This window comes from Electrophorus electricus, chromosome 7 (assembly GCF_013358815.1).
Source record: "Electrophorus electricus isolate fEleEle1 chromosome 7, fEleEle1.pri, whole genome shotgun sequence".
NCBI classification, from domain to species: Eukaryota; Metazoa; Chordata; class Actinopteri; order Gymnotiformes; family Gymnotidae; genus Electrophorus; species Electrophorus electricus.
The window spans coordinates 24,116,958-24,142,264 of record NC_049541.1 but is presented as its reverse complement, the minus strand read 5'-3'; the positions used below and the strand labels follow the sequence as shown (position 1 = coordinate 24,142,264).

Here is a 25,307-nt window from a genome sequence, read left to right as displayed (position 1 = left end):
AGAAATTTAAAGAAATTTCAGAGGCTTATGAAGTACTCTCAGATGGTAGTCATCTTGAAGCATCTTCCCTAGTTCTGAAAGAATCATAACTAGACAAGTCTAATTTTGCAGAACCACCATGCACTGTACAGTGTTTTTCACATGTCAACAGTTGGCTATGATGTCTGAGCCACTTGAAAGTCCCTGAAGGAATATTGTGTATTACTGAGAGGAGAGAAAAAAATTTGTTCCTAGAGGCCTGCTATCTTGCACATTAATATGCTGAATGCAAAATATTATTCCCCTTTGTTCTGTGAAGCTATTTCAGCTATTAATGCACTGATGAATCAAAACTGAAGTTTTTTTTTTTTTTTTTTTTTTTACATACACTCCAGGTTTATATAAGGCAATGTTTTTGTATGTCAGTAACTTTGAATAGCCTGACCTGTTTCTTTGTCTAATCCTGTCTATATGACAATGACTTTGTCACTGTAGACCAACTGATCCACCAGGCTTCAGTCCTTGCCTTTTAAATCAGTGCTTAGATGTAAAGGAATACATCACTCGCAAGTACTGATGTGGCTATCACTGAGTGAATGATCAGTAAGCAAAGCTGACTCTTAGCTTTCTTACATGATTGATAATTTTGTTACGGTATTTTTTTGCTAGTTAGACTTTGTATTTTTATCACTGTGGACAGTTGTATCTATTGCTATATTCTTAGATTTACATGTTCTTGCTACTTAACAAATGTGATGTTGCAAGAAATGGGCCTTCGGGACTAAGTAATTAATCACATAGTATGTTCTGAGTTCAGTACTACTGCTGAACTCTTACCTTTTGTGAAATGGAATAATATTGAGGTAGTAGAGAGTGATGTTTTAAGTATTATTGTTTGGTATTGAAACAGATTTAACTAAAGGGAAATTGTATTTTGAAGTAGTCTTTGCTTTTGTGCAGCCAACAAGCGGAGTGTTTATGATCGGTACGGTAAAGAAGGCTTATCAGGAAGTGGAGGAGGTAAATACCTTACACCAGAACAATGTTTTATGTTTGTGCAAATTTCAAATTCGGTGGTATTCCTGGCTTTTCTTTTTCTCGTGTACAGTACTGATTTGATGCAAGTCAATAATTGACACAACACTGCGTTGATTCTGATTTGCTTTACGCTGCCCTTCACTGGGTATAACGGGCAATGTAGCAAAGTGCATCCCTGCCCCATGTGCACTGTGTTTCACTCTGTCACTCTCTGCATTTTGAAGGGGGACATTACCATAATGGCGACCCGTTTGCAGGATTTACATTCCGAAATCCAGAAGATGTCTTCAGGGAGTTCTTTGGTGGTCAAGATCCATTTGCAGATTTCTTTGGTTAGTCTTTTCATGTTTGACAGTTTTTTGTTTTTTTTCTTCACCCCCATGTAATTTTAAGCCATATGGTTCCTTTGCTTTAATTTTTGATAGCAGCCTTGTGTGCTATACATCTTTTTTATATACAAGGGCCATCAAAGCACATTTGGGAAATGTTGCAATCTGAGCTGTTGTTCTTTGCCCTGCCTGCAGGGGGAGATCTGTTTGGTGATGACTTTTTCTTTGGTGGTGCGCGGAGGCAGCAGCAGCGCGGCATGAGCAGGAGCAGGACAGGCGGCTCATTCTTTGGGGGGTTTGGGGGCTTCCCCTCTTTTGGAGCAGGATTCTCTAGTTTTGACACAGGTTAGCTGTCACTGAGATTTCTGGGTTACTCCTTTCTCATGTGTTTCAGTCCATTTCAGGGCTGAGGTAATTATGGCTTTTAATCATGGATGTTGTGGTACTTAAATGTGTGGTATTGTGGATATACGTAGACACGTGTTTATTTGATACTGTGCTTATTTTTGTTCTGTGATTTTCTCTTGAGACTTGCTTTTCATGAAGATTTAGCAAAGGACAAGGTCTATGAGACTTTGTCAGTGGCAGTTAAGCTAATTTAGTGCATCGACCAAATGCTAAAATGGCAATAACTTATCATCTGGGATCAAACCCATGACCTCTTGGTTCATAACAATGTTATCACACTGCTGGGCTCCCATACAGTCTTAAGCACTCTGTTTGTATGTGTCTTTCAGGTTTTGGATCTTTTGGGCAATTGGGTCAGATGGGACACATGGGGCACATGGGGCACATGGGTCACATGGGGCATTTGGGAGGGGGGGGTTTCACATCCTTCTCTTCCACCTCATTTGGCGGAGCAAGCAGTGGAATGGGAAACTTCCGCTCTGTGTCCACTTCCACCAAATATGTCAATGGCAGGAAAATCACTACAAAAAGGTATGATTGCCTGATAATGACCAAAATTTGCTAATTGCAGATGTACTGATATTTCAGGGTATTTGTGAGCGTATAAAAGTTAAGGTGTCTTTTCAATAACAAGTATTTTGTTTTTTGCTTCAGAATTGTAGAGAACGGGCAGGAACGGGTAGAGGTTGAGGAAGACGGACAATTAAAATCTCTAACCATAAATGGTAAGGAACAGCTCCTCCGACTGGAACACAAGTAAGATTTTGGAGCCTGCTGAGCTCAAATTTTGAGCTCAAAGCAAAGTTAGGACTGTTGCTTAGCTGTATGTACCTTTTTCCTTCTTAGCATTTTTAGATAAAAGTTAATGCTGTTTCTGATTTTTTTTTTTTTTTGGTTAATATATTTGAGCCAGACTGTCAGTATTTAGTGTAGGGTGCATATGTTTACCTTTGTTTGGGACCATGGTGTGTGTGTTTTGTTTTGCTTTTGTTTTTCTCCCCAAATGCACTTTGCTGTGTTGGAATTTCCTCAAGAATGCACATTTGCCTTTTGAATAGTGCTTTTGGGTTACATAAGAAAATGCTTCATGCATTTAACAAAAGCATGACCTTGCTTTGTCATCTGAATTTCAAGTGTTGAATTTGAATAAGTAACCCTTGCTTTCTGTTAACTTGTCAATAACATCTTCTGACCGTCTGACGTTATCTTGTAAATGCTAGTAAAATGATGGCTCAGTTGTTCTCATAAGAAGTTATCGTTTTCTTTTTTCTTTTTTTTCCTTCCCTAGTGTTTTCATTGATACGTGTATGCCAGTCAGTTTTGTTAACAGTCTTAATGTTATCAGATAACTTAATGGTAAACGAGGCTGTTCATGTAAGTGATATATGAATATAAATGACTTTTGTGTACTTTGTAAGCAAATTACAAACCAATAAATGTAAGTTTCATCCTTTTTGAGGATGTGGCAGCTTTGGGGTGTGTGTAGTTTTGCCTTCTGGGAGTGATTTAGAATTGGTCTTAACCCAATCATCCCTGCATGCTTGCTTGCACCTAACGAGATACCTTCTAAAGGAGAAAACATTTGTGATTGAGATTGCATACTAAATGTTTTCCACATACAAAACTCATTTACAAATAGCATGTTTGCTATATGTGATTAGATAAAAATGACATGTTTTTGTTATTATTGTCTTGGCCTTTTTGAGAAATAACTTTATGCATTGAAATCTATTTTCTATTTCCATATGTGGTGAAATCTTAAATCTTAATCTTTAAATCTTAATATTAAATGTGACACCCAGTTGTTTGTTGTAGTCTTTAATACTTATGTTTATAATATTTTATAGTGTGTGTCACAACTAAAACAATAGATGGCCAATATTAAAGCTACTTAGAAAATTAAGGTAAATTAATTAATGTGCAAATTAGATAATTTACAATTATTCATTTTCATTGTACAGGACGGCCATTTAAAGGGGTTTTTAGGAATAACTGGATTGAAATTGCATCAGTTGCTGTCTGCTTTAATAGCTTGGTTTAAACCTGTAAAATGTTAGGTGTCTGTGGATTTAATTTGTGGCTATAGGTTGACTTTTAATGCATGTGTAGCTCAAAACTAACCAGCAACATTTTGCTAATGTATGGATCTTAAAGGTACCGCATGCAGTATTATTAATATTTCTTTGTTTAGTTATTTTGCATGGGTGTATCATCTGCCAGTAGGTTTTATTCCTGAAGTTTATTTAAAAAAACAAAAAACAAAAAAAAAAACCACAACTCTAGGGTTTTGTTTTTTTTTTTTGGTTTGTTTGTTTTCGTCCAAGCTTACCCCGCCCCCTCATGACATACCACGCCCCTCTCCCTAGGAAGGGCCCTTGACTTAGGTCTAGAGGAGGCACGAAAACTGGGCAAGGCACTCCCTGACCCCTCCTCCAACCCCTCTCATTCTCGCTCTGCCCAGAGGGAACAGGAAAGTCATACAACCGTTAAAGGTCAGATACTATTTATTATGTTTGTTTATTTGTTGTAATATGTGTGATTGAATTGATGCAGTGTTCACACAGAAAATGCTAATTGTTTCTACCACTGCTTCTACAGCTCGTCAGTTCCTTTTTAGCAGTGGTATTAGTTTAGGGTGATGTGTTACTGCAAGCCTTTGTCCCCCCCCCCCCCCCCCCCAATTTGAGGCCTGTTGTAATACTGAAAGGTCCATTTTTCAACAGAGCAATATGGAGGCAAAAGGAAGAGACCCACTCTGAAAGGAGAGCCAAAAAAGCCTAAAGAATCATGATATGTTTCAGCAGTTTCACTAAATCTGCCACAGTCACAGGTGTGAATTAATCTGAATGGTGGCTAGGCAGATTTTATTTTATTTTTTGTTTAATGGCATCATTTGCATTGTAGCTAAAGGGTGGCCTTTTTTTTTTTTTTTTTTTTTTTTTTTTTTTAAAACATAAGTGGTGAAATTTAGTGTAGAAATAATTTCTGTTTCACAAGCAATCACTAAAAAAAGTAAATGTTTCATCACTGAAAAAGGCTTTAGAACTTCAGGCGCATTAATTGTTTTGAGCATTTGTTATTTTAGTTGTAATCATTCAGAATGGATTTCATAACCAGTGAGCATTTGCTACTACTGTTTTTTATGAATGACATGGATTTTGGTTTGGATGCATGACATGATTGGGACCAATTCATGAATAAATTCATGAGTTGTGATCCTTTCAGTTGAACTGAAAAAATGTGAATTAGGAAACGGCTGCATTCTTGCATTGAAAAATGTTGACATCCTAGTACTGGAATTAAAATGAAATCATAGATAAAACTGATTTCCATGTAATACTAATTTTATGAGCTTTTTCCAGTTTACCTGTATTGTAAGTAAGAGTATGTAAAACTATCTAAACACTGCTCACAATTCATTAAAGATGAATTGAAATTGCAGCATTGGTCTGTGCAAATCGCTATTGGACAGAATTTGAAGCATTTTATGTCTTTTATATACTTTTTTTTCTGCTTTACACTGAAGCCTCTCGTGCAAAAGTTTGCTCTACTCCAATTTTGTTTAACATCTACAATGACTGATCCTGAACATTCCTAGACACTGAATATTCAGATGCAGGTATTAAAAAGACCAGGGGTTTCCTGATTTACTAATGATTTTACTAACTTATATAAATAAGTAAAGAAATACTAAAACGGCACAGCTTTGGGAAATTATGGATCCGTTGAATTACAACTGTATGTCAGTATGTAGAATTACCAATCAATGATGCTGTTGCTGCTTTGCTTATTAAAGAGGCAGCAGAACTTTGCGCTTCTGAGTTCTATTTCCTCCTAGCTGTAACTACATTGTTGAGTAGCGGTTGCCACTTGCTCCTGGCGAGGAGTTTCTGCTTGATCTCTCGGCAGACGGGCGGGCCATCGTGATCGTCAGCCTCTGAGCTGATCTCCATCTTCTGGACTATGAGTTTCAGCATGTTGTGCTGCTTTTCCATGGCCTCGCACATCACCTTCAGTCTGAAAACAGGGGATTCTTACAGACTCTAATATTGTACACGATCTGAAAAAATGAATGACCCTAATAGTAGCTACATACAATTATTTAAAATGGAATAATATTGTATTATTATTATTATTATTATTATTATTATTAATAGTACATATTTTTAACAATAATAGTAATTATAAATTGTGCATAAATAAATATTACATTTAAAAAATATATAGTAATACTACTGCTGTAACGCTGCCTTAAAATGCTTTCAACAGTACCTGCTCCCCCACCTTTGGAGAGCACACAAAGGCTTAATATTACCTTAAGATTTCAATTCGCCTCCACTCCTATATAAGTGCCAATATGATGATTGTGGGGTGGGGGGCAAAATTCATTTGAAATTCCTTTTGCTGTTGACTGAGTCTGTTGGTTGGCACACTGTAGAAAGATTAGGTGGTAGCTCTTTGTCATCACTGCTGCTGCAAAGATTAAACATTAGTGGGAGAGTGTTGGGCCTGGAATTGACCTGCATTTCTGTTTGGTTAGCTCACGCTCCATTGGTGTTAACTGGTGGGTCGTTTGACTCAGACGTGCTCTTGCTTTGCTTATTTCACCCCCACAGAAGAACCATCTCTGTTTTAAAACACACAGGAAGTACTTGTTCTTAATGCATTTGAAAGTCCCTTGTCCTTAACCAAATTCCATTTATTAAGGGACCACAAACTGTAATAGTAATAAATATGTAAATTGTCCTGGATAAGAGCATCCCAATGCTATAAATGTAATTTGTCATGATAAATTACAGGGCATATTTAAAGGGAAAGTGCATTTTTAAAATTCTAGTAGAAATGAGAATGCCTGTAATATTTTGGATTACCTTGCCCTTGAAACATTTATTAGGAAACTCTTTCACAGAGACCCTGTCCACTCTTTCCATAAACCAGTGCGGCAACCGCTCCTCCAGATTTGTATGAAGTTCAATCTGCATAATTAAAGTTTACTGCATATATCTTCTCCAAAACCCTGCAGATTGGTCACACCACATGTATGAAACACGTACACCTATTTAGTAAACCTAGGCACATTGCAATACTTAACCTGCATTCCAATTTGCTTTAAGCAGGCATTAGTCTGCACCTCTGCAATATCACCAACAGCCAAACCAATCTGCAATAAACCATAAAATGTTCCCAAATGGTCATTTCTTGGTTAATGAAAAGATGCTTTAAAACATTACAGACCAAGTACAGATCCATATTCTAAGGATTACCATCAGGTTCATGAGCAGAATTGGAACCAGCAGGACAAACCAAATGAAGACTCCATATGTCAACACAGGAAAAGGAAGGTGCTCATCCATGTAGGGTTTCAGGAAGTTGTCCTGGTAGTTGATCTCTCCCACCATCATAACAAAGGTTTGCATCAGGGAGATGAACACCCTACCAAAATGTCTCTGGAAACGAAAATTCTCTCAAACTATGCAATGCTAGTACATGATTCTGCATTTATTTCAGTTACAAAAGTTTCTCATTTTGTATTCAGTAGGCAACAGTTTGCTATGGCATGCACAAACAAACCTGTTCAATCAGCAAAGCATGGAAAGCCAAAGCAAACGCCAGGATCAGATAGACGAATATCACAATGATGCTGAGCAGTGTTCTGCAAATCTCACGAAACATGACCACGTATATTCCAAACCTTTGAAACCTGCACCAAAGAGGGAAACAATCTCTGTACACCAACAATCCACCCATTAACACAAATTGTAACTTAAAAAAAAAAGGTTTATTGACTAGTTTCTGTTTAAAATGGAACATTTAGTTTTGTATTTAAACAAAGTGTTAATATGCAGCGAGTGAATGAGGGTGGATTGAGTTTTCACCGTTGCAGGTAGAGGAGGAGGTTGATCCAGGTGCACAGGGCTGCCAAGGTTCCAGCCTGCCAGTGCCATGTGCTCTTTATGTCCAGTAAGAGAGGAATGACGAACAGCAGAGAAGCGACAGCAGCCGCCCAGTCCATCAGATTTGACACGTCCTGCAGGTACTTCAGACCCTGCCGTTGGGCAGAGCGTAGACGTCACAGCGTTGTTTGAACAGGACCTAATTTGTAAGGGATTTGATGCTTTTTGCTGAGGGGAGAACATTTGTCATACCCTTACCTGATGACACATTTGCACGATTTCTTTGCTAACTGCGTACGTGTTCATTGCGAGGACCAGAAACATACAGGTTGTGATGGAAAGATTTTGCTGTGAAAACACAAATAGCATGTGTCTGGAATTGGCATTAAGTTTTATTGAGATTATTGGTATTGGTCCCTCTTTCTCACACAGCCAGAAGTCACAGCAAGATGCAACCACAAGACGTGTCCTGGTTGCATATGTCTGGAACGTCTAGTGCTGATGCTGACATGAGTCAAACTTATTATAAACCTCTATGCTGAAGAGCTTGAAATTAGTTATATATCTTCATCAGACACTTTATTAGAGACCTGTTGAAGGTGTACATTTGCATCTACTGCTATTATCCCAGCCCAGGATCTTCCCAGTCCAGCAGACACTGACATGCAAATGCCACAGCAACAGTGCTGAGGCTATGAATTTCTACACAATACATTTTCATTCCACTACCATGTCCATGTTACTGCCTTGTTGGAAAGGGTCCAACACCCAAATAATAATAGTAATATCTTGTCAGCAGTGGTCCTGTGGTCAGAAACTGGGGTACGAATGGGTTAGTGGCTGGCAGACGAATTGTGCAGACCAACATATGGCCGGCTGTCTGTAATGTAACAGTATAAAATACACTTGCAGACAGTTGTACCTAATATGGAGTGTAGGTACTAGAAATGTGTCTAATAAATTGACTGCATAAAAAATACAATGTAGCATGTTAAATTAAATTGCTGTAATGGCACACCTTGACAATGTATGATACCTTGTTGAGCGATGTGGTAACCATGCTGACTGTCGTTGCATTTCTCTCCAGGCTCAGTTTTGGCCTTAAGTTCACGATCAAGTAAGTGAGGGGAAATACTCCCAGCGCATACACCATCATGTTGAGCAGGTGGGCTTTCACACCATATGCTTTCCTGCATGACATTGAGTGGTTATATTTTACATTTTATTTGAATTGGTGATAAATGTATAGTTTATAAACACTCACCATTTCATTTCCAAGTATTTTTTGCACACTGGATGGGTCAACAACTCAACACGATTAAACTCCACCATAGCCTATGAAAAGGAGATAAATCATTAAGCCATCTGAGGAACATACTGTAGTTAGAGAGATTATTAAATACTAACATTGAGTGTGGCCAGTGGCTTGTAGTTGTCATTTTTCTCAGAGTTCTCAGTCTTCTTAGCATATTGTTCTGGCTGTTGAAGCCACTGGAAATTATATTCTCTCTGTGAATTAAACCAAGGGCAATTTGAAACATAACTGAGATTATATGATTTGGCAAGAGTCGGGAAAATATGGCACATGAGCGTTTGTTGTGAAAAGAAACCCACATAGTAGTGGCAGGAGTTCACATCTTCCTCAGACTCCTTGATACAGGTATCTAGGAGATGCTATAAAGGGGAAATCATTCTTTATTTCTGACAGAACTTGGCAGGTTATAACTGGTTATTATGGCGAAAACACCAGACTCATCACTCACCCTGAAGCATTCAGGGAGGAATTCTATCATGTCCATGACAATGCAGCGTTTCGCTGAGTTCAATTTGAATGTAATGATGGCCTCCTTACACCTACAAAAATAAACATATATTTTTCTTTTTAAAGTTTCTTTCTGTTTTTAAGTTGTTATTTTTATTTATAAATGTTCTCTCTTTTCTTTAGTAGCTCTTTCTTGCATTTTTCTTTTAAAACTCTGTTGCCTCCCTCCCTTCTTTTCTTTTACATTAATGTGGTACTGTAATACTTCAGAAAACGTTTAGAACCCAATTGTGCATGAAGCTGAAAACTAAAGCTGTTTTAATGATTTAGCTCCAGATCTGGAGTCACCCCACAATGCACTGTTCAATGTTTAAAGCATATAATCACTAAAGTGATTTGCACCACAGTATAAGTGCCACAGCACATTATATTCATTGGAGGTTACCAGAGCAAATCACCATCTCTCGTTTCTTGAAGGATCCTAACACTACAATACTTTGGAGGAAATTACATCTCCATGGTGCTGTAACTCCTCCTTTGAAGGAAACTGACCATGCCCACACCACCAATTCTGCCCCACAATGCACCTTCGGCTCCTCTGAGTGCTGACCTGTCGCTGTCGATCACAGAGCTGGCGACTTCCTTCCTCCCATGGTGCACTGCCTCGTGCAGGAAGGAAGCGTCACCCTTGTTAAGCAGGATCTGGGCTCCTCTGTGAAGGAGCAGACGCACGGCTGCCACATGGCCTGCCCGTCCCGCCAGGTGCAGCGCCGTGTTCTTTCAGAAACAACAACCCGAAAAACACTGTCAGTCCCATCCACATGTAGGTGTGCAGATACTGAATACGTGTATGCGTGCTTTGTAGTCAACATACAAATATGTGAGGATTACCAACCATATTATCTTGACACCATGGGTCCATATGACATTTGCGCTAAATGTTTATGGTAAAATCACCGAAATCAGACCATCAAGTGAAACGTACTCCGTCTGCGTCGGTTTTGTCTAGGAGTTTGATGTTTCCCATGAGTAAGGTCTCCATGGTCTGTGTGTAGCCCTCAGCTGCAGCATGATGCAAACTTGTCCAGCCTTTATAATCACTAAACAAAAAAGCATGAAGGAGCTAACCCTCGCTGCATAATATGTTTTTAAAATAACTTTTTCTAGAGCTTACATGCATCCAGCTGATATCACAATTGCAAAAGCATATCCTGCATTAACAAATGACACACCGTGCAGCCATTTAGGAAATTAAAATGCTCATTCTACATGTATTAAATATGATGCATTAAACTAAACAAAGCAGGGCTTTTGATTTTTTTTATTTTTAGCAGGGCTAGCTGTATGGAAGTGTGTGTGTGTGTGTCTGTGTAGTGAAAGGGACACACACATAGATGGAAGTATATGTGTGTGTAGTAAAAGGGAGCGTGGCAGACACGTGGGCAGTACCTGTGGAACAGAGCCCCTTTCCTCAGGAGCAACTCGACCACCTTGACGTGGCCACCGCGAGAAGCCATGTGCAGTGGGGTCATACCCCTCTCATCCCCCTCATTCAGGAGCCTCGTGTCTGACATCGTCTCCAGCAGCCGCTGGCACGTGTTGATCCTCCCGTACCTGGAAACCCGACAGAGGGCCGTCAGTGGCCATCAATCTAGCACTAAGATCCTGCTCCTGCATTTCAGTTTCTGTAGAGAGTTAAAGCTGTAGAGAGTTAAAGGTTTACAGCTGTGCTCCTACTCTTTTAAAATACAAATTTGCCTAAGGGCTTGCTAAGATGGTAAAGCCCCGTAGAGCCCTGATACTCAATCTTATGTCTTGAATCCAGATTTGCTCCAGATTATGATGATTGCTGAACAGTTAGTTCAGCTGACTGGCCACTGTATCACATCTAATTCTCAGGTACAGGCAGGGAAGAAATTGCCCTTGAGGAACAAAGACTGCATAACAGGGCAGTATAAGTTTTCAAGGTGAACTGCTTATATATTGCTGATTCTGCCTTTGATTGGCTTATCCACTTACTCAGCTGCAAAGTGCAGGGCAGACTTCTTCTGCTTGGACTTCTGGGCCAGTGACACCTCAAGCCCGAGCATGTTCTTCACGGAGTCGGGTATTCCCAGTCTACAGGCGTAGTGAAGAGGAGTGCAGCCCTCTGAATCTTCATCATTTAACAGCTCTTTCACAATCTCATTCTGTGAGAAATCAGGCACCGCAGAACAATGACGTCTCTTTGTTGTGACATAGCTGAACACTAGGTGGCAGTAAAATGTTGAATAAAAAGTAAATTTATTGTTGGCCCGGGAGATTGGATTTTTAAAGCGCTCCTGACAATTTCTGAATACATTGAATCCAAGCAGTGAGTACAGGCAGAGAGCAGCAAGCAGGAATCACCTGCAGCACCTCTGCAGGCAGGTTCTTCAGTCCTCTGGGCTGCAAGATGACGAGATGCAAGAAGTTGCAGCCAGCTCGGTCTTTGAGTTTCAGGTTTGCGTCTGAAACCGAAACGCACACAAAACACACACTCGCAAATGAGCATGACCGCAACTCTCGGTTGGTTGCAACTCTCGATGGATTTTGAGTAGAAGCTCATATTTAAAAGGAGCTAATGGAGGATTACCATGCGACAGAAGCAGATTGACAGTCCGCCATGCGCCACAGCTGGTAGCCAGCAGCAGTGGCGAGTGACCTTTACAGTCGATAAAGTCGATATCGGCACCCTGAAACAACGATTGATATGCTATCGGGTGTGCCATGTAGCTCTGGGAAATGCCATCTCTGCATTCACTTTATGAGTACGTTCTTTTTTAGTCTAGCAAGCCGAAGCATGTTGGGTAGGCCTACTAGATGAGAAGTTTAGCCAAGGAAAAAAACCCCAAAAACAACTGAGTACAGACGAAATAGCTTGTATCTATTTCCATATTTACATCCTGACTTACGTGGGTGGGTTTAGGAACTTCCTATATTTAAAAAAGAACAGGTCTGTAAATAATAATGCCCATTAGTGTTAAGGTCATACCTGTGAAATTAGGTACTCAGCCAGTTCGTAGTGGTCAAAAATGGATGCCCTGAAAAATAGGTAAGGTCAAAAGGCTAATTGCTTAAATCCTTCATCTGACAGAAAAGAAGTACTTAAACAGTGTTAATGGTCCTGTATACTTATGAAGTGGTGTTTGGCAGGCTCCATCGGTGATGTTGATGATGTCACATATACTGTCGTAGGCCAGAAGCATGACCTTAACTGCCTCAATAGCACCTTGAGTGCAGGCCAAATGGAGGGCAGTGGACTTATCACACTGTGGAACAGAGAAAACAACATTCTGACATTCCCACACTATTAATTCAAATCCACCATTACTGATGTTCATGGATCACAACCTCAGTAAGCTGGTCGATTAAGCATGCTGTGTGCTATATACAGTTGTACCATATGCTCCATTGTGCAGTGGACTGTGGCTATTGATTAAACTGCTATTGTTTTTCAATCTCGACTTGAATACCTGCTGCAGGTCAATTTTGGCTCCATGAGCGATGCAAAGTCTGATGACCTCAAGGTTTCCTCCACGTACAGCCAGATGAAGAGGACTGCTGATTGTTTTGTCCACGTAGTTAATATGCTCTTCAATGGATAAACCCACCTCCTCTCCTGTGTGCAAAGTGAAGTAGACAGTGAGGAAGGTCTGGGATGATCTATGCTTCTCGAAATGACCTGAACGTAGTGTGGAGTCTGACCTTTTTGAAGAACCACTTCTATGGACTTCTTGGCTCCTGCAAAAGCTGCAGCGTGAACAGGGAAGTGGCCCAGCTTGTTTTGCCGGCACAGTTTTGCGCCGTTCCTGTGCTGGAGATCAGACAACACACTCAATACCCTGCTGATTAATCTGCACCTGAGCATACTTCACTCCCTATCTAGGAGAGCCAAAGCACTGCACCCTGATTTCAGCTCATTAGCTCATTGTGCAGCACATTATATTATGAATCGGGATGATGGAGAAGGAAAACTACAACTTTGCGGTGCTATGTAGCCTTCGTGCCAGGAGAGGAAGTGGAGAACATTGCTCTCAACCGCTACAGGCTAAGAAGGTCCTTGCAATCGCTTACCAAAAAAAAAAAAAAAGGCTCACTGAAGACCTCAGTGGAGTGTGTTCAGCAAACACGGCCATTTATTTATCCATGAAGACAGCTGAAGCCTGAGGCTTGTTTACCAGAATGCAGAGGGCCTCATGGTTGTCCACGGAGGCGGCCAGGATTAGAGGAGTGTTCCCCAGATCGCCCTCCAGGTTAACGTCAATCTGATCGTAGGATAGGAGATGCTGTGCAAAATAAAATTAAAGTTGAAACACCGAGGATGAATGTGGCAGTGGAATACAGTACAACACGCTTCGGATTCTATTTTTGTAGTTGTTAACTGAGAGGGGTCACCTTGACCAGGTCGTTGTGTCTCAGGCTGACGGCTAGGTGCAGTGGGGACAAGAGGGATTTGTTGAGAATGTTGGGGTCTGCGCCCAAGTCGAGCAGAGCCGCACAGCTTCCCCTCTGACCCTTCTGTACAGCCCAGTGGAGGGGTGTGTTCCCTTCCTCATCTGTGGCATTTAGTTCTGCACACACACACAGATGCACACCCATACGGAGGATGGATAGAAAAGGGGTTCTGCTTCTCAATTTTCTTAATGTTACTGGTAATGTTAATGTTTAAGATGAATAGGAAGCCTCTAGTTAGTGCAGCAGATGTGCTAATGATAGGATGCTGCTAAGATTCTTTTCTAGAGACTTCCAGGCACTTCTGCATATGGGGCCATTTAATTCAGACTTGCCTAAATACATCACATTCATTTGCATAATTTAGAGAATTGTGTGACAACATTGCACGACAGCCAATGCATGACAATATTCCGCAATGTATACTTCATAAATGCAGTCTAGTTATAGAGCAAATGCACTTTTCTCCTCTGACAATAGTTCAGGGCTAAACTGAAGGCTGATAGTAGATCTTGCCAACTTTCACCATGCAGCCCAACGACCTGCACAATGAGTTTAATAGCACAGGGGTGCCCCCTGGAGGCGGCGTAGTGCAGCGGGGTGGCGCCGCTCTCGTCCCGTGCTGCCAGCTGTTTGGGGTGGTTCTTCAGTGCCATGAAATTGCCCTCCAGAGCCCACTGCAACAAAGCGCAGTCATCAGTCAGGCTCTGGCAGAATGCCCCATACAGCTGGGTCTTCCAGCTCACTTACACAACGCACCAACTCCAACTTGACAAGAGCAACAAGACATGAGTCAAGGCAAGGAAACAACCGGTTGCAGAAGTCTGGTACAGTCTCAGTGCAAAGTGAACCAAACAAGTCATATGGAAAATGGACTGAAATATGAAAAGGAGAGGATGGCATGAACCTCGAACACACTCCTGGACATCTGGCCACCTTCGTCCATGCCTGCCATGCGCTGATATTCGCGGCAAGGTTTTGACCTGGAGAGAGACATTGAATCTCTTCTGCTTTGCCCACATTGCAAATACAAAAACGAGGCAAAAAATCCAAGTACACAAACAAGGAAAAAAAAGAACTATGAATAATTTCTTCAGGTGTTGATAGATAGATAGATAGATAGATAGATAGATACACACACATGCATATATATATATATATTATATATATATATATATATATATATATATAAAGGAGCAGCTGTTTCCTTTTTTCTAATCATAATCATGGCTTTAGTAGCTTTGAATGCATAACTACAATTTTCAAGAACAAAAAAAAATTCAATATTTTTAATTTTTACTGCAATCTCCTGACAAACCATCATCATTCAGCAACAAAACTTTAAAAGTAGCATTGATGAGTGGAAGGTTGTTGCAGAAGCTTTGGAAAATTCTTTGTAAAATGTATCCATACTTACCTGGATGGATGCCCTGTTCTGTAGTGTTAGCTTGCGAGAGACTTAATACCAGTGAATAAGGGTTTATATAGTGTGAGGGGCATGCAGGATGAATATCAGATTACTATGGGTGTTGGCCAGAAGACTGTGTCGGTTGGCTCTCAGTGCACTGATACATCAACTAGTCTCCTCTTATGGTCTAATGGGACTTACAGTCAAGCCGAAACAAGCAATTGAAAGTCAAGAATCATCAAGTTACAGCATCTGACATTTTATGAGGGTTTATGCTGAATATAATATGATTGTAAAATCACATGATTTGGTTTAACTGTATTTTATTTGTTTTATCCAAATTTTTCTTTTAGCTAAGTTAATAAAGGAAGCATTACTTCTGGATTTCAGGAACGATATCCGTCAAGGGATTTCATTCTCATCTGAACTAAAGTTGATCAGTTCTGCAGTTCATTAGAGTGGTCCCATAGCTTCCTGTAGCAACTGAGAGGAAACAGTTTGCAGCATGTGGTTCTCTGTTGCTCTCGGTTACTGCGCCTTGCTTCTGGGTTGGTCCTGAGGTGGGTTTGCAGGTAGAATTCTTGATGCCCTGGTCTTTCCCAGGTCCACAATGCCTCATACTTATGAATGCTATTACTCAGTATTCCTAGCCTTCCTGTTCCTGACCACTATAATTTACATTCTCAGAGGACAGGACTTCCAGAAACCTCAGATACAAGAATCCACTCCACTCTGAAATGGTTTCATTAAAAGCCTCCTCTATGCACCACAAAAGTCATTTATTTGTTGAACCTTCTGGAAATATGATCCTTTAATAATCGAACCATATAATTATTACATCACTAAAAGCATTTATCTGTGCTACCATGAGCTTCCAGCAGACCACTGTCTGATAAGATCAAAGTTGTTAGCAATTACAGCTATTACCATAAAAGTATCATTAACATTTATTACTATGGTATCTATAAATAAGATCTAAAAATTGCACATAATCTACAAGTAAATAAAATGTCTTGCAGAAACAAACAGCCTGAGTATTGGCAATTTATTTAAAAAAAAAGTACAAGAAATGCAATTTGTTGCTTATGGCACTCACATGATAACACTAATAAACAGTAACAACAACAACAACAACAACAACATAAACGCTGGGTTACATTAACAGTGGCTACACACTCATTGACACTATCATTCGACACCGACGCTAACTATGACCAACCATGAGGCCCACACTGACAGGGCTTTAAATAAACACACATACACTCAACGTTAACCCCGTGCAGTTGCGTACCATCATGGAGGGCGTGGCAACAAATGTAAAGTCCCCTGCACACGGCAGGCCATACCACGTGACTCGGGGGGAGCATTCTGTGACAATATTACTTCAGTTAATTGAGTTCCCTAGATAGACATGTCAATTATTTTCACTTCTTTCATTCATTTTTTTCATTATAAAATAACTTTTTAAGTGTTTGTTTTTAATATACTGATAAAAGATTAGGAGACATTTGACATTTTTGACTGTTGCCCCAGAGACATTGCTAACTGACATAAAAGGGGCTATTTAGTCCAAAATTTCATTCTGCCTGCATACAGATACAGATAATCATTAAGTGTTTCACATCAGTGCAGATGTTATCTGTTTGTCATCGTCCCAGTGCTGACTCACTATGCCTGAACACAGAGCAGTTCTTTCCCCTCTTACGACAGATGGTTGTTATGAGTTCTCCATAAAGGCCAAACGGATGTAAAGTCATTTAACAGGTTTGTGGGTTTGCTTTTTTTCACAGCCTAAAATAAAATTATTTGTGCAAAAATGGCCCTTAGCTGTGGTTTGATAACTCATGGTTTGATAAATCATGGAGCACAGGGTTTCAGTCTGCCAAGACCTTAGCAGTTTGATCAGTAGCTATGAGGAATGCACCTAATAGTACAGATGACTTGAGCACTATAACATTGTTGAGCCTGTTTGAGTTTTTATGATCTTATTGACACTGTGTTTATTATCATTCAAAAATAACATCCAGAGTATTAAAGTGGCATCGGTCAGCTACTTAGAGATCAGAACAACCAAGCCAAAAATGACTCTAGAATCCTTTATACCTACCCAAGAGCCTGAACTTATATCTCTGATCACTCAAAATCACTGCACACACACTTTCTTAAGAAAATCCTACCTGAAGTAATTGAACCCTGTTAAACATAAATAACTCCTCCGTGAACATTGGCTACATACCTAAATCACTCAAATTAGCAGTAATCTGACCACTTATCAAAACAAATCTAACCTCGGCCCATGTCAGCTTTCAAACTACAGGCCGATCTCCAACTTTCCATTTATTTCTAAGATCCTAGAAAAAGCTGTAGCTTAGCAGTTAAGATAATATCTGAATCAGAACCAGATACATGAAATCTTTCAGTCAGGGTTCAGGCCTCATCACAGTACAGAGACAGCACTGATTAAAGTAGTTAATGACCTGTTGTTGGCTTCTGACCAGGGTTATGTTTCTTTGTTTATATTGCCTGAACCGAGTGATTTGATACTATAGATCACAACATTTTACTAGATAGACTTGAAAATGTTTTGGGATTAAGGGAATTGCATTTCCTGGTTTAAATCATATCTAGCCAATCGCCACTACAGAATGAACAGGCCTACAAGGATGCAACGAGAGCGAGACTCTGGGAGGTGGTTTCGCTGGGATGAAACTCCGGGTGTTTCTACACAGTTCGAGTTCGTTACGTCTCAGCTTCACCAAGCCAGAGACAGCAAATCCCCTGGCGCTGTGGGAGCACGGGTATCTCGTCGTTCCAGAAAGAAGCAGGATCCTGGTTATTTTGATAACGATGTCCCAGGTAAGCGCCACGAATCTACCCGTCTTGACCAACGCTGCAGGGGGGAGTGGCCTGCAGCGTAGGACGTGAGTAGGCGGAGTGAATACCTAGTTAACCCGTTTTTAGGCACTCGGTTGGTGCTCAAACGCAAATGTGAGCTTCCCATAGCCTGTGTGCGCTCTGAGAACTGCTGAGGGGGTTCTGTATCTGTTTCTCCATGGTCACCCCACCAATGTCTGTGGCTATCTTGCAAGCCACCCAGCCTGAGCTTGTTCCCAGTGTGAGATGTCGCCTGTCCTGATCTGTTTCCTGTGTGAGATGCTACCTGTCCTGTCCCTGTGGCTAAGCCTCTGGTCCTATCTCCAGACCTCCTGGACCAGCTGTTCCCTCAGCACTCTGGGACTAGCTGTGGGCTCCTGTTGCTGCACTGCTGGAACCCCAGTTGGGCTCTTTTTCTGGTGTTGAAGATGCTGCCCAGCCTAACCTAGTCCCTGTCTCTGGCATGGAGGATGCAGCCTGATCAGTTGCTACCTCCAGCATGGTGGTTGCTACCTGGTCCCCCCCCTGCGTGAGGGATGCCACTACCTGGCTGGATCTGCCCCCCCCTTCCCCCTGTGCAAGAGATGCCACACATCCAGACCAAGTCCCGGTTCCTGCTGCAAGTGATGCCACTTGTCCTGAACCTGTTTTTGGCCTAGTGGTGGCCTCCTGGCCTATCCTTACCACCCAGGAGGCCTCTCAATCTGTTCTTGTTCCCTGTGTCAGGTTTGTGCCTCTAGGTGCCCTTCTGGATCTCCCTGCAGCGCCACTGACCACTGTAGCCATGCCTCCAGATCCTGCAGCACCGCTGAGCAGTGCAACCCCGTCTGTGAACCTGTTGTTGACAGTGCAGCCACACCTCTGGACCTGCTGCTGCCGACCACCTTGGCTGCGCCTCCCTGCAATGCTGCTGACAGCCGCTGCCGGACCTTCCGCACTCACTGCAGCCATGCTTTTATGCATGCCGCCGCTGAATGTCGCATCACTGGACCTGGCTGTTCCTAGAGTGGAGGAGGCCATGTGCCAGGCCTGTGCCCCCTGTAGCTGCTACAGGTGAGCCTCTGATCATATTTGGGACTCCCTCAGTCACACCACGTGGCAAGTCAATGACCCTTGAGACCCCTCCGTCAACCTCCCAGACCCATATCAACTCCAAGTTCAAGAGGTTTTATTGTCATTACAGCTACACAACAAAAACATGACAATGTTCCTCCAGGACCATGGTGCAACATAAAAACAGATGTACTGCACAAGTGCAAACAGTCCAATATAGTGTGAAATGTCATTAAGTAAACAATAAATGCAGGACAGGACAAATACAAAATACACAATGAGTAGACAGTGCAATTTAGTACAGTACACAGTACTGGGCATATGTAAAGCGAGTTGTGCATAGCAATCAGTGACATGCTACCCTGAACATAGCAGCTAGAACAGTTCAGAGTACAGTGCTGGTTTAGTACAGTACTCTAGCAGCAAGTCGGATAACGTGCAAGACTGCAACAGGAGTGCATAGTTTGAGGTTTGACCAGCACTAGTCCAATGCAAAACAGTGAGTGTCTATAAGCATGTATAAAAGTGCCCATTTTGGAATCTGAATTGGAGTTAGCCAGAGTTCAGGAGTTTAATGGCTTCTGGGAAGAGGCTGTTGCACAGTCTGGAGGTACAGGACTGGATGCTGCGGTACCTTCTTCCAGATGGCAAAAGGGTGAACAGTTTGTGGGGTCTTTCACAATGTTGGTGGCTTTCCGGATGCAACGTGTTATGTAGATGTTTGTGATGGAGGGAAGAGACCCCAATGATCATCTCAGCTGTTCTCACTATTCTTTGGAGGGTCTTGTGGTCAAAAGCGGTGCAGTTCCCAAACCAGGTAATAATGCAGCTGCTCAAGATGCTCTCTACACTACCTCTGTAGAAGGTAGTGAGGATGGGAGATGGGCTTCCCTCAGCTTTAGAAGGAAGTAAAGACGTTGCTGGGCTCTCTTGGGGATGGAACTGGTGTTCAGGGTCCAGGTGCTATGTGAACACCAAGGAACTTGATGTTCTTGACGATCTCCACTGAGGTGCCGTTGATGGCAAGCAGGGAGTGATCTCGGCTTGCTTTCCTGAAGTCAACAACCATTTCTTTTGTCTTGTCTACATTCAGATACAGGTTGTTGACCTTGCACCAGCTCACCAGTTCTTGCACCTCCTCTGTATGCTGACTCATTGTCTTTGTTGGAGACCCACCACAGTCGTGTCATCAGCAAACTTGGTGACTCAAACTGTGCATTGCTGCAGTCATGAGTCAGCAGTGTGAACAGCAGAGGGCTGAGTATGCTTCCCTGGGGAGCACCAGTACTCAGTGTAGTGGTGTTGGAAGTGCTGCTCCCAATCCGGACAAACTGAGGTCTACCAGTCAAGAAATCCAGGATCCAGTTGCAGAGGGAGGTTTTCAAGCCCAGTAAGCTCAACTTTCCAATCAGATGCTGAGGAGCAATGGTGTTGAATGCTGAACTGAAGTCTATGAACAGCATTCTTGCGTAGGTGCCCTTTTTATCCAGATGTGAGTGCCAGATGAAGTGTGGTAAAGATGGCATTATCTGTAGAGCGGTTGGGGCGGTACATGAACTGCAGGGGGTCCAGAGAAGGGGCAAGCTGGGCCTTGATGTGTCATGATGAGACTCTCGAAGCACTTCATGATGGATGTGAGTGTGATGGGACGGTAGTTGTTGAGAAACGACACCGTGGGCTTCTTGGGCTTGGGGATGGTGGTGGTCTTGAAGCATGTTGGGACCACAGTGCAGCTCAGATATTGAAGATGTCTGTCAGGACATCTGCAAGCTGGTCAGCACATTCTGAGCACATGACCTGGGATGTCTGGTCCAGCAGCTTTCTGTGGGTTAAGTCCACGCAGAGTATGCCTCATCAGCCAGCGTCAGGCACAGCACCTGGTCATTTTGCGGAGGGATGGACTTTTCTGCTGCAATGTTGTTGTGCTTCAAACTGTGCATAGTCATTCAGTTCATCTGGGAGGATGGCATCACTGTCACAGGAAGGTGTTTTCCTGTAGTTAGTAATGGAGGGCATTCAGGCCCACATGTGCCGTGTGTCACCAGTGTCTTTGAAGTGTCCATGGATCCTCTGTGCGTGTGCATGCTTTGCTTCCCTGATCGCACATGAGTTTGGCTCTTGTTTTCCTGAGAGCCTGTCACCTGTTCTGAGTCACAGGTCTTCAGTAGCATGCGCACCTCAGCAGTCATCCATTGCTTCTGGTTTGGGCGTGTGGTGATGGTCTTGGAGACAGTAACATCAATGCACTTGCTGATGTAGCCAGTCACTGATGCTGTATACTCTTCCAGATTAACAGTGCCACCGTCGGTAGCAGCCTCCTTGAACATGATCCAAGTTGTCTGCTCAAAACAGTCCTGAAGAGCAGAGATGGCTCCTGCTGGCCAGGTTCTCACCTGCTTCAGAAGCAGTTTCGAGCGTCTGACGACCGGTCTATGCAGGACTCAACATTAGACATGTGATCAGAGTATCTGAGGTGGGGCGGGGCTCCACCTAGTACGCACCGGAAATGTTTGTGTAAACGAGAGCCAGCGCGTTCGTTCCTCTCATTGCAAAGTTCACATGTTGATGGAATTTAGGCAGTGCTGACTTGAGATTTGTGTGGTTGAAGTCTCCGGTGACAGTCCTTCTGGATGAATGTTCTGCAGTTCACTAATCGCTCCATACAGTTCCTGGAGAGCCTTGTGTGCGTGCACTGGGTGGAATGTACAGTGTGATTATAAACAGAGGTGAATTCCTGTGGTAAATAAAAAGGTCTGCATCTGATGATGGCAAACTCCACCAGCAGTGAGCCAAACTTAACAAGCACAAAGTTTTTACACCAGGACTCAGATATAAATGCATACTCCTCTACCACGTGTTTTGCCGGAGAGTGTGTTCTCTATCGGCACAGATTGAGACTAATCTATCCAGATGAATGGCGGTGTCTGGAATACTGTCGCTGAGCCACGTTTCAGTAAAGACTAAAACACAATAGTCTCTGAACTCTTGCTTTGTAGTCTGCTGGAGTTTGATGCAGTCCAGTTTATCCAAGGAGCAGACATTTGAAAGGAATACAGATGGTAGAGCTGGCCTGCTAGGATTAGCTTTTAGCCTAGCACAGACCCCAGCTTGCTTCCCCTGCTTCTGTTTCCTTGCACACCACTTGCAGTGTCTCCCAGGAGTCACTTTTGAAACTCCTCAGCTCCCTGAGGCTGCTGCACCAGCCCCCAATACTGATCCCTTGTCTGCCTCTGCCTTTGTTGCCTGCTCTTGTTCCTGGTTTCATCTGTTCCTGTCTGTACATCCATGCCTGTTTGTTTCTACCTGGTTAAACCTGTTACCCTCCCATGTGGCATTGGTGTTTCCTTGCCCATGCCTGTATCTGTGCCAATAGTGTACTTTCTTCCTGTGTCGGTCATCCTAGATATTCCCCTGTCTTTTGCTTCTGTCCTGGTTTCCTCATCTGTGCCCACTGCCAGCATCTCTCCTCTCCTGACTCCACCCACTTACCATTCCAGCCGCATTACTGCTTTCCTTTTTCTACTTCTGCCCCTAGTTCTTTCTTGACTCCTGTGCTGGCCCAGGGTTTAGCATGGAATCCTGTTTGTGCCCCAGGCCATGCCACTAAGCCTGGCTATAGTCCTGTCCCTTCCTTGGTTGCTCCTTGTTTCCCCACCTGCTTCCAGTCCTGTCTGTCGTCTGTCATTTGTTTAACCTGAACTCATGCTACCGTTCCTACACCTCTTTGGTTCTGGTCCTTTTCCCCTGTCTGCTCCTGTAGGGCCTCTGTTCAAGTGCCTGCTCCTCATGTCCTGTGTCTTTATCTCTGATTCTGGCCTGTCAGTTCCTGTCCAGCTCCTTGTCTTGTCCATCCTGTTTCTTTCAGTCTTGTTCTAGTCATGTTTTTCGTGTTGCACACATTGCTAGGGGTTCTGTCAGGAATGGCCACCCTCCTGGCATTTTCCTGCACTTCCTCGTTCTGCTCCTTAGTTTCATTTTCTCTGCCCCTCATTTGAATTTCTCCCTGCCCCATGTCCCTCATTAAATGTCTTGTTCCTGGTCTTTGAATTGTGTATGTGTTTAGCTCATTTGAATGTTTGCATGTTTTTCTATGTTTGTACTGTTTCCTAGCCTTAGTTAGCCTGCTTTCTTGTTTGCCTTCGTGTGGTTTGTTTACTCATGTATCCCCATGCTCTTTGACTCTGGATTGCTTTAACTACTGATTCTGGCTTTGCCCCAGTTGAATCTCACTCCTCTCCACATGTCTCTCCTTGCCATTCAATGTTACACTCCCACTTGCATCTTTAACAGTTTAAAGTGATTATGGATCCCAGCCTCTTGATTGAGGCTCATGTAAAATATTTCTAGGACTGCCTTTCTCCACCTCAAATGTGTCAAAAGCTTATGAACATGCTCCTCTCATGAGGCAGAAAAACTAGTCCATGCATTTCACTTCAAGATTGGACTTCTGTAAGGCGTTACTAACTACCTGTACCACTAAGTGCATAAACAAGCTCCAGCTTGTTCTAAATGCAGCAGACAGAGTTCTTTCTGGAGCTATAAAATTTGATCACTCCTCTCTTGGCTACATTACATTGTCTTCCAGTAAAATTCTGTATTAACATGCTTCTAATGACCTACAAAGCACTAAGGTACTGTGGGGCAAGACTATTCAGAGTTCCTAGTACATTATGATGTAGGTGCAGGCTCTTTACTAGTACCAAGAATAAGAATCTACATCAGGGGGCAGAGCCTTTTCCTATAAAGCTCAGTCTCAATATTTAATGCTAGGCTCTGAACCTATCTGCAGTCAGGCATTTTATTAACCATTTCCCATCTTGGGGTCCATGGGCATTGAGGGATATGGTAAACTGGGATATTGTCACTCAAGATTGTTGACTGAGTGGCAGTGCTGATGTTCCAGGGTGCCTTCATGCCTGTTTCCTTTTGGCTCTATCCTTTTAGCTGTGCTTCCATAGATGGATCTGCCAGTCTCTTTGCACATTAGTTTCCTAGTTTAGACACCCTCGTACCTGGAAATGCCTAATCTATTCTCTTTCTGTTGAGGTACACCTACCCTGGATGTCATGCTGTTACTGAGCCTCAACCTGTCTCAGCTGCCATAGCACCTCTCACCACCCCCTGATGTCCCCAGCTGTAGCCCACCGCATGTCCACCCCAGCCAACTACTTTTCTGTTGCCTTTGATGGACATTCCCATGGGTTTTGGACATGTACACCATTGAGACCAGACTAGGACTTCTACAATACTGTTCTAGACATCATTTCTTTATTTTTCTCACTCCTTATTGTTTGCTTATATTGGTGTCCGTTGTGGGCCGGAAGATGCCCCCGCCCTTGATTCCTCCTCCAAAATAACTTATTGGTTAATCCCACTGCTAAATCAACAAGAGCTACTTGTGCTTTTTATTTTACTGAAAGGCAAAATATAAATAACTTACAAATTTGCCTTGCTTTCATATGAGCATTTGTATGCAGATGTAATTGTTCACATGCTCAAAGCTGTTTTTCAAGCATGTATCTGAGAAGTAATTTTTACATCATGGCACAAAGAAAGGAAATAAGAAATCTTTTAGAATACAGATACAACTACCATGTGGTACAAATAAATGTCAGAGTCTACTTTTGATATTACTAATGTCACATGTTCACAGGAGATGTAAAAATGTTAATGGTCACAATTGTGACCAGTGGGATAATTTAGTGCCTCATTGCTAATATGTAATTTGCATGGATTACATTGTGTTTATGCATTCAAATTTGACAGTCATGACGAATGCCAATGTTTAGCTACTCAGAGGCTATTACATAATACAAACATGTTTGATATATTGGCATGATTCACACTTGTAATTGAGTCTAATTGGTAAAGTGATGTAACTTTGATACTGTAATTTCCCACCAATCACTATTGTGACCAAGAATAAAACTTCATCTCTTCCAAATCATTTTAAAGCCACTGAGTCTTCTAGCTTTTCATGAATCATAATTCATGAACTTGTACAGATGGAGGGAAAAAAAAATTGGGATTGAATGAATGGGTTAATGTAAAGAAGTCATGGAGGAAGAGACCTGTCTGTTCTTTCCTCC

The 25,307-nt window shown here is 42.2% G+C and overlaps 3 protein-coding genes across 8 annotated transcripts in view; 2 read left to right on the top strand and 1 right to left on the bottom strand.

Moving 5' to 3' along the window:
• Positions 1–5,195, top strand: part of dnajb6a (DnaJ heat shock protein family (Hsp40) member B6a) — a 13,449-nt gene extending 8,254 nt beyond the window's left edge. The window contains exons 3-10 of one of the 2 annotated variants that reach the window (XM_035527931.1): positions 1–45; positions 940–999; positions 1,242–1,349; positions 1,542–1,691; positions 2,084–2,285; positions 2,409–2,479; positions 4,121–4,246; positions 4,478–5,195. The exon at positions 1–45 is cut by the window's left edge and continues 65 nt beyond it. In XM_035527931.1, the coding sequence (XP_035383824.1) occupies positions 1–45; positions 940–999; positions 1,242–1,349; positions 1,542–1,691; positions 2,084–2,285; positions 2,409–2,479; positions 4,121–4,246; positions 4,478–4,545 (830 nt within the window). In that variant the 3' untranslated portion in view covers positions 4,546–5,195. Of the gene's footprint in view, positions 46–939; positions 1,000–1,241; positions 1,350–1,541; positions 1,692–2,083; positions 2,286–2,408; positions 3,225–4,120; positions 4,247–4,477 lie in introns of those variants that run through there. The other variant, XM_035527932.1, reaches the window with a different exon arrangement.
• trpa1a (transient receptor potential cation channel, subfamily A, member 1a) lies at positions 4,672–14,950 on the bottom strand. The gene is made up of 26 exons (XM_027011029.2): positions 14,410–14,950; positions 13,827–14,002; positions 13,610–13,717; positions 13,137–13,245; positions 12,905–13,050; positions 12,564–12,700; positions 12,424–12,472; positions 12,025–12,124; positions 11,799–11,899; positions 11,430–11,599; positions 10,860–11,024; positions 10,396–10,510; positions 10,021–10,187; positions 9,412–9,502; positions 9,259–9,322; positions 9,056–9,153; positions 8,913–8,983; positions 8,685–8,838; positions 7,907–7,996; positions 7,631–7,800; positions 7,326–7,455; positions 7,019–7,201; positions 6,847–6,915; positions 6,626–6,730; positions 6,275–6,381; positions 4,672–5,771 (listed from the first exon to the last, which is right to left on the bottom strand). The coding sequence occupies exons 1-26, from the start codon at positions 14,537–14,539 to the stop codon at positions 5,579–5,581; spliced, it is 3,198 nt and encodes a 1,065-aa protein (XP_026866830.2). The 5' UTR covers positions 14,540–14,950; the 3' UTR covers positions 4,672–5,578.
• Positions 7,700–25,021, top strand: LOC113578081 (proline-rich protein 36-like). Of its 5 annotated transcripts, XM_035527933.1 has the most exons (5): positions 7,700–7,788; positions 8,736–8,813; positions 17,002–17,055; positions 17,920–19,218; positions 24,265–25,021. In XM_035527933.1, exons 4-5 carry the CDS (start codon positions 18,665–18,667, stop codon positions 24,341–24,343), a joined length of 633 nt encoding a protein of 210 aa, XP_035383826.1. In that variant the 5' UTR covers positions 7,700–7,788; positions 8,736–8,813; positions 17,002–17,055; positions 17,920–18,664; the 3' UTR covers positions 24,344–25,021. The 5 variants fall into 5 exon arrangements, with proteins under 5 accessions (XP_035383826.1, XP_026866882.2, XP_035383827.1 ...); XM_027011081.2 differs by lacking the exons at positions 7,700–7,788; positions 8,736–8,813 and having other exon boundaries at positions 15,192–17,055; positions 17,936–19,218; XM_035527934.1 differs by lacking the exons at positions 7,700–7,788; positions 8,736–8,813 and having other exon boundaries at positions 15,192–17,055.
• Positions 25,022–25,307: the final 286 nt, after the last annotated feature.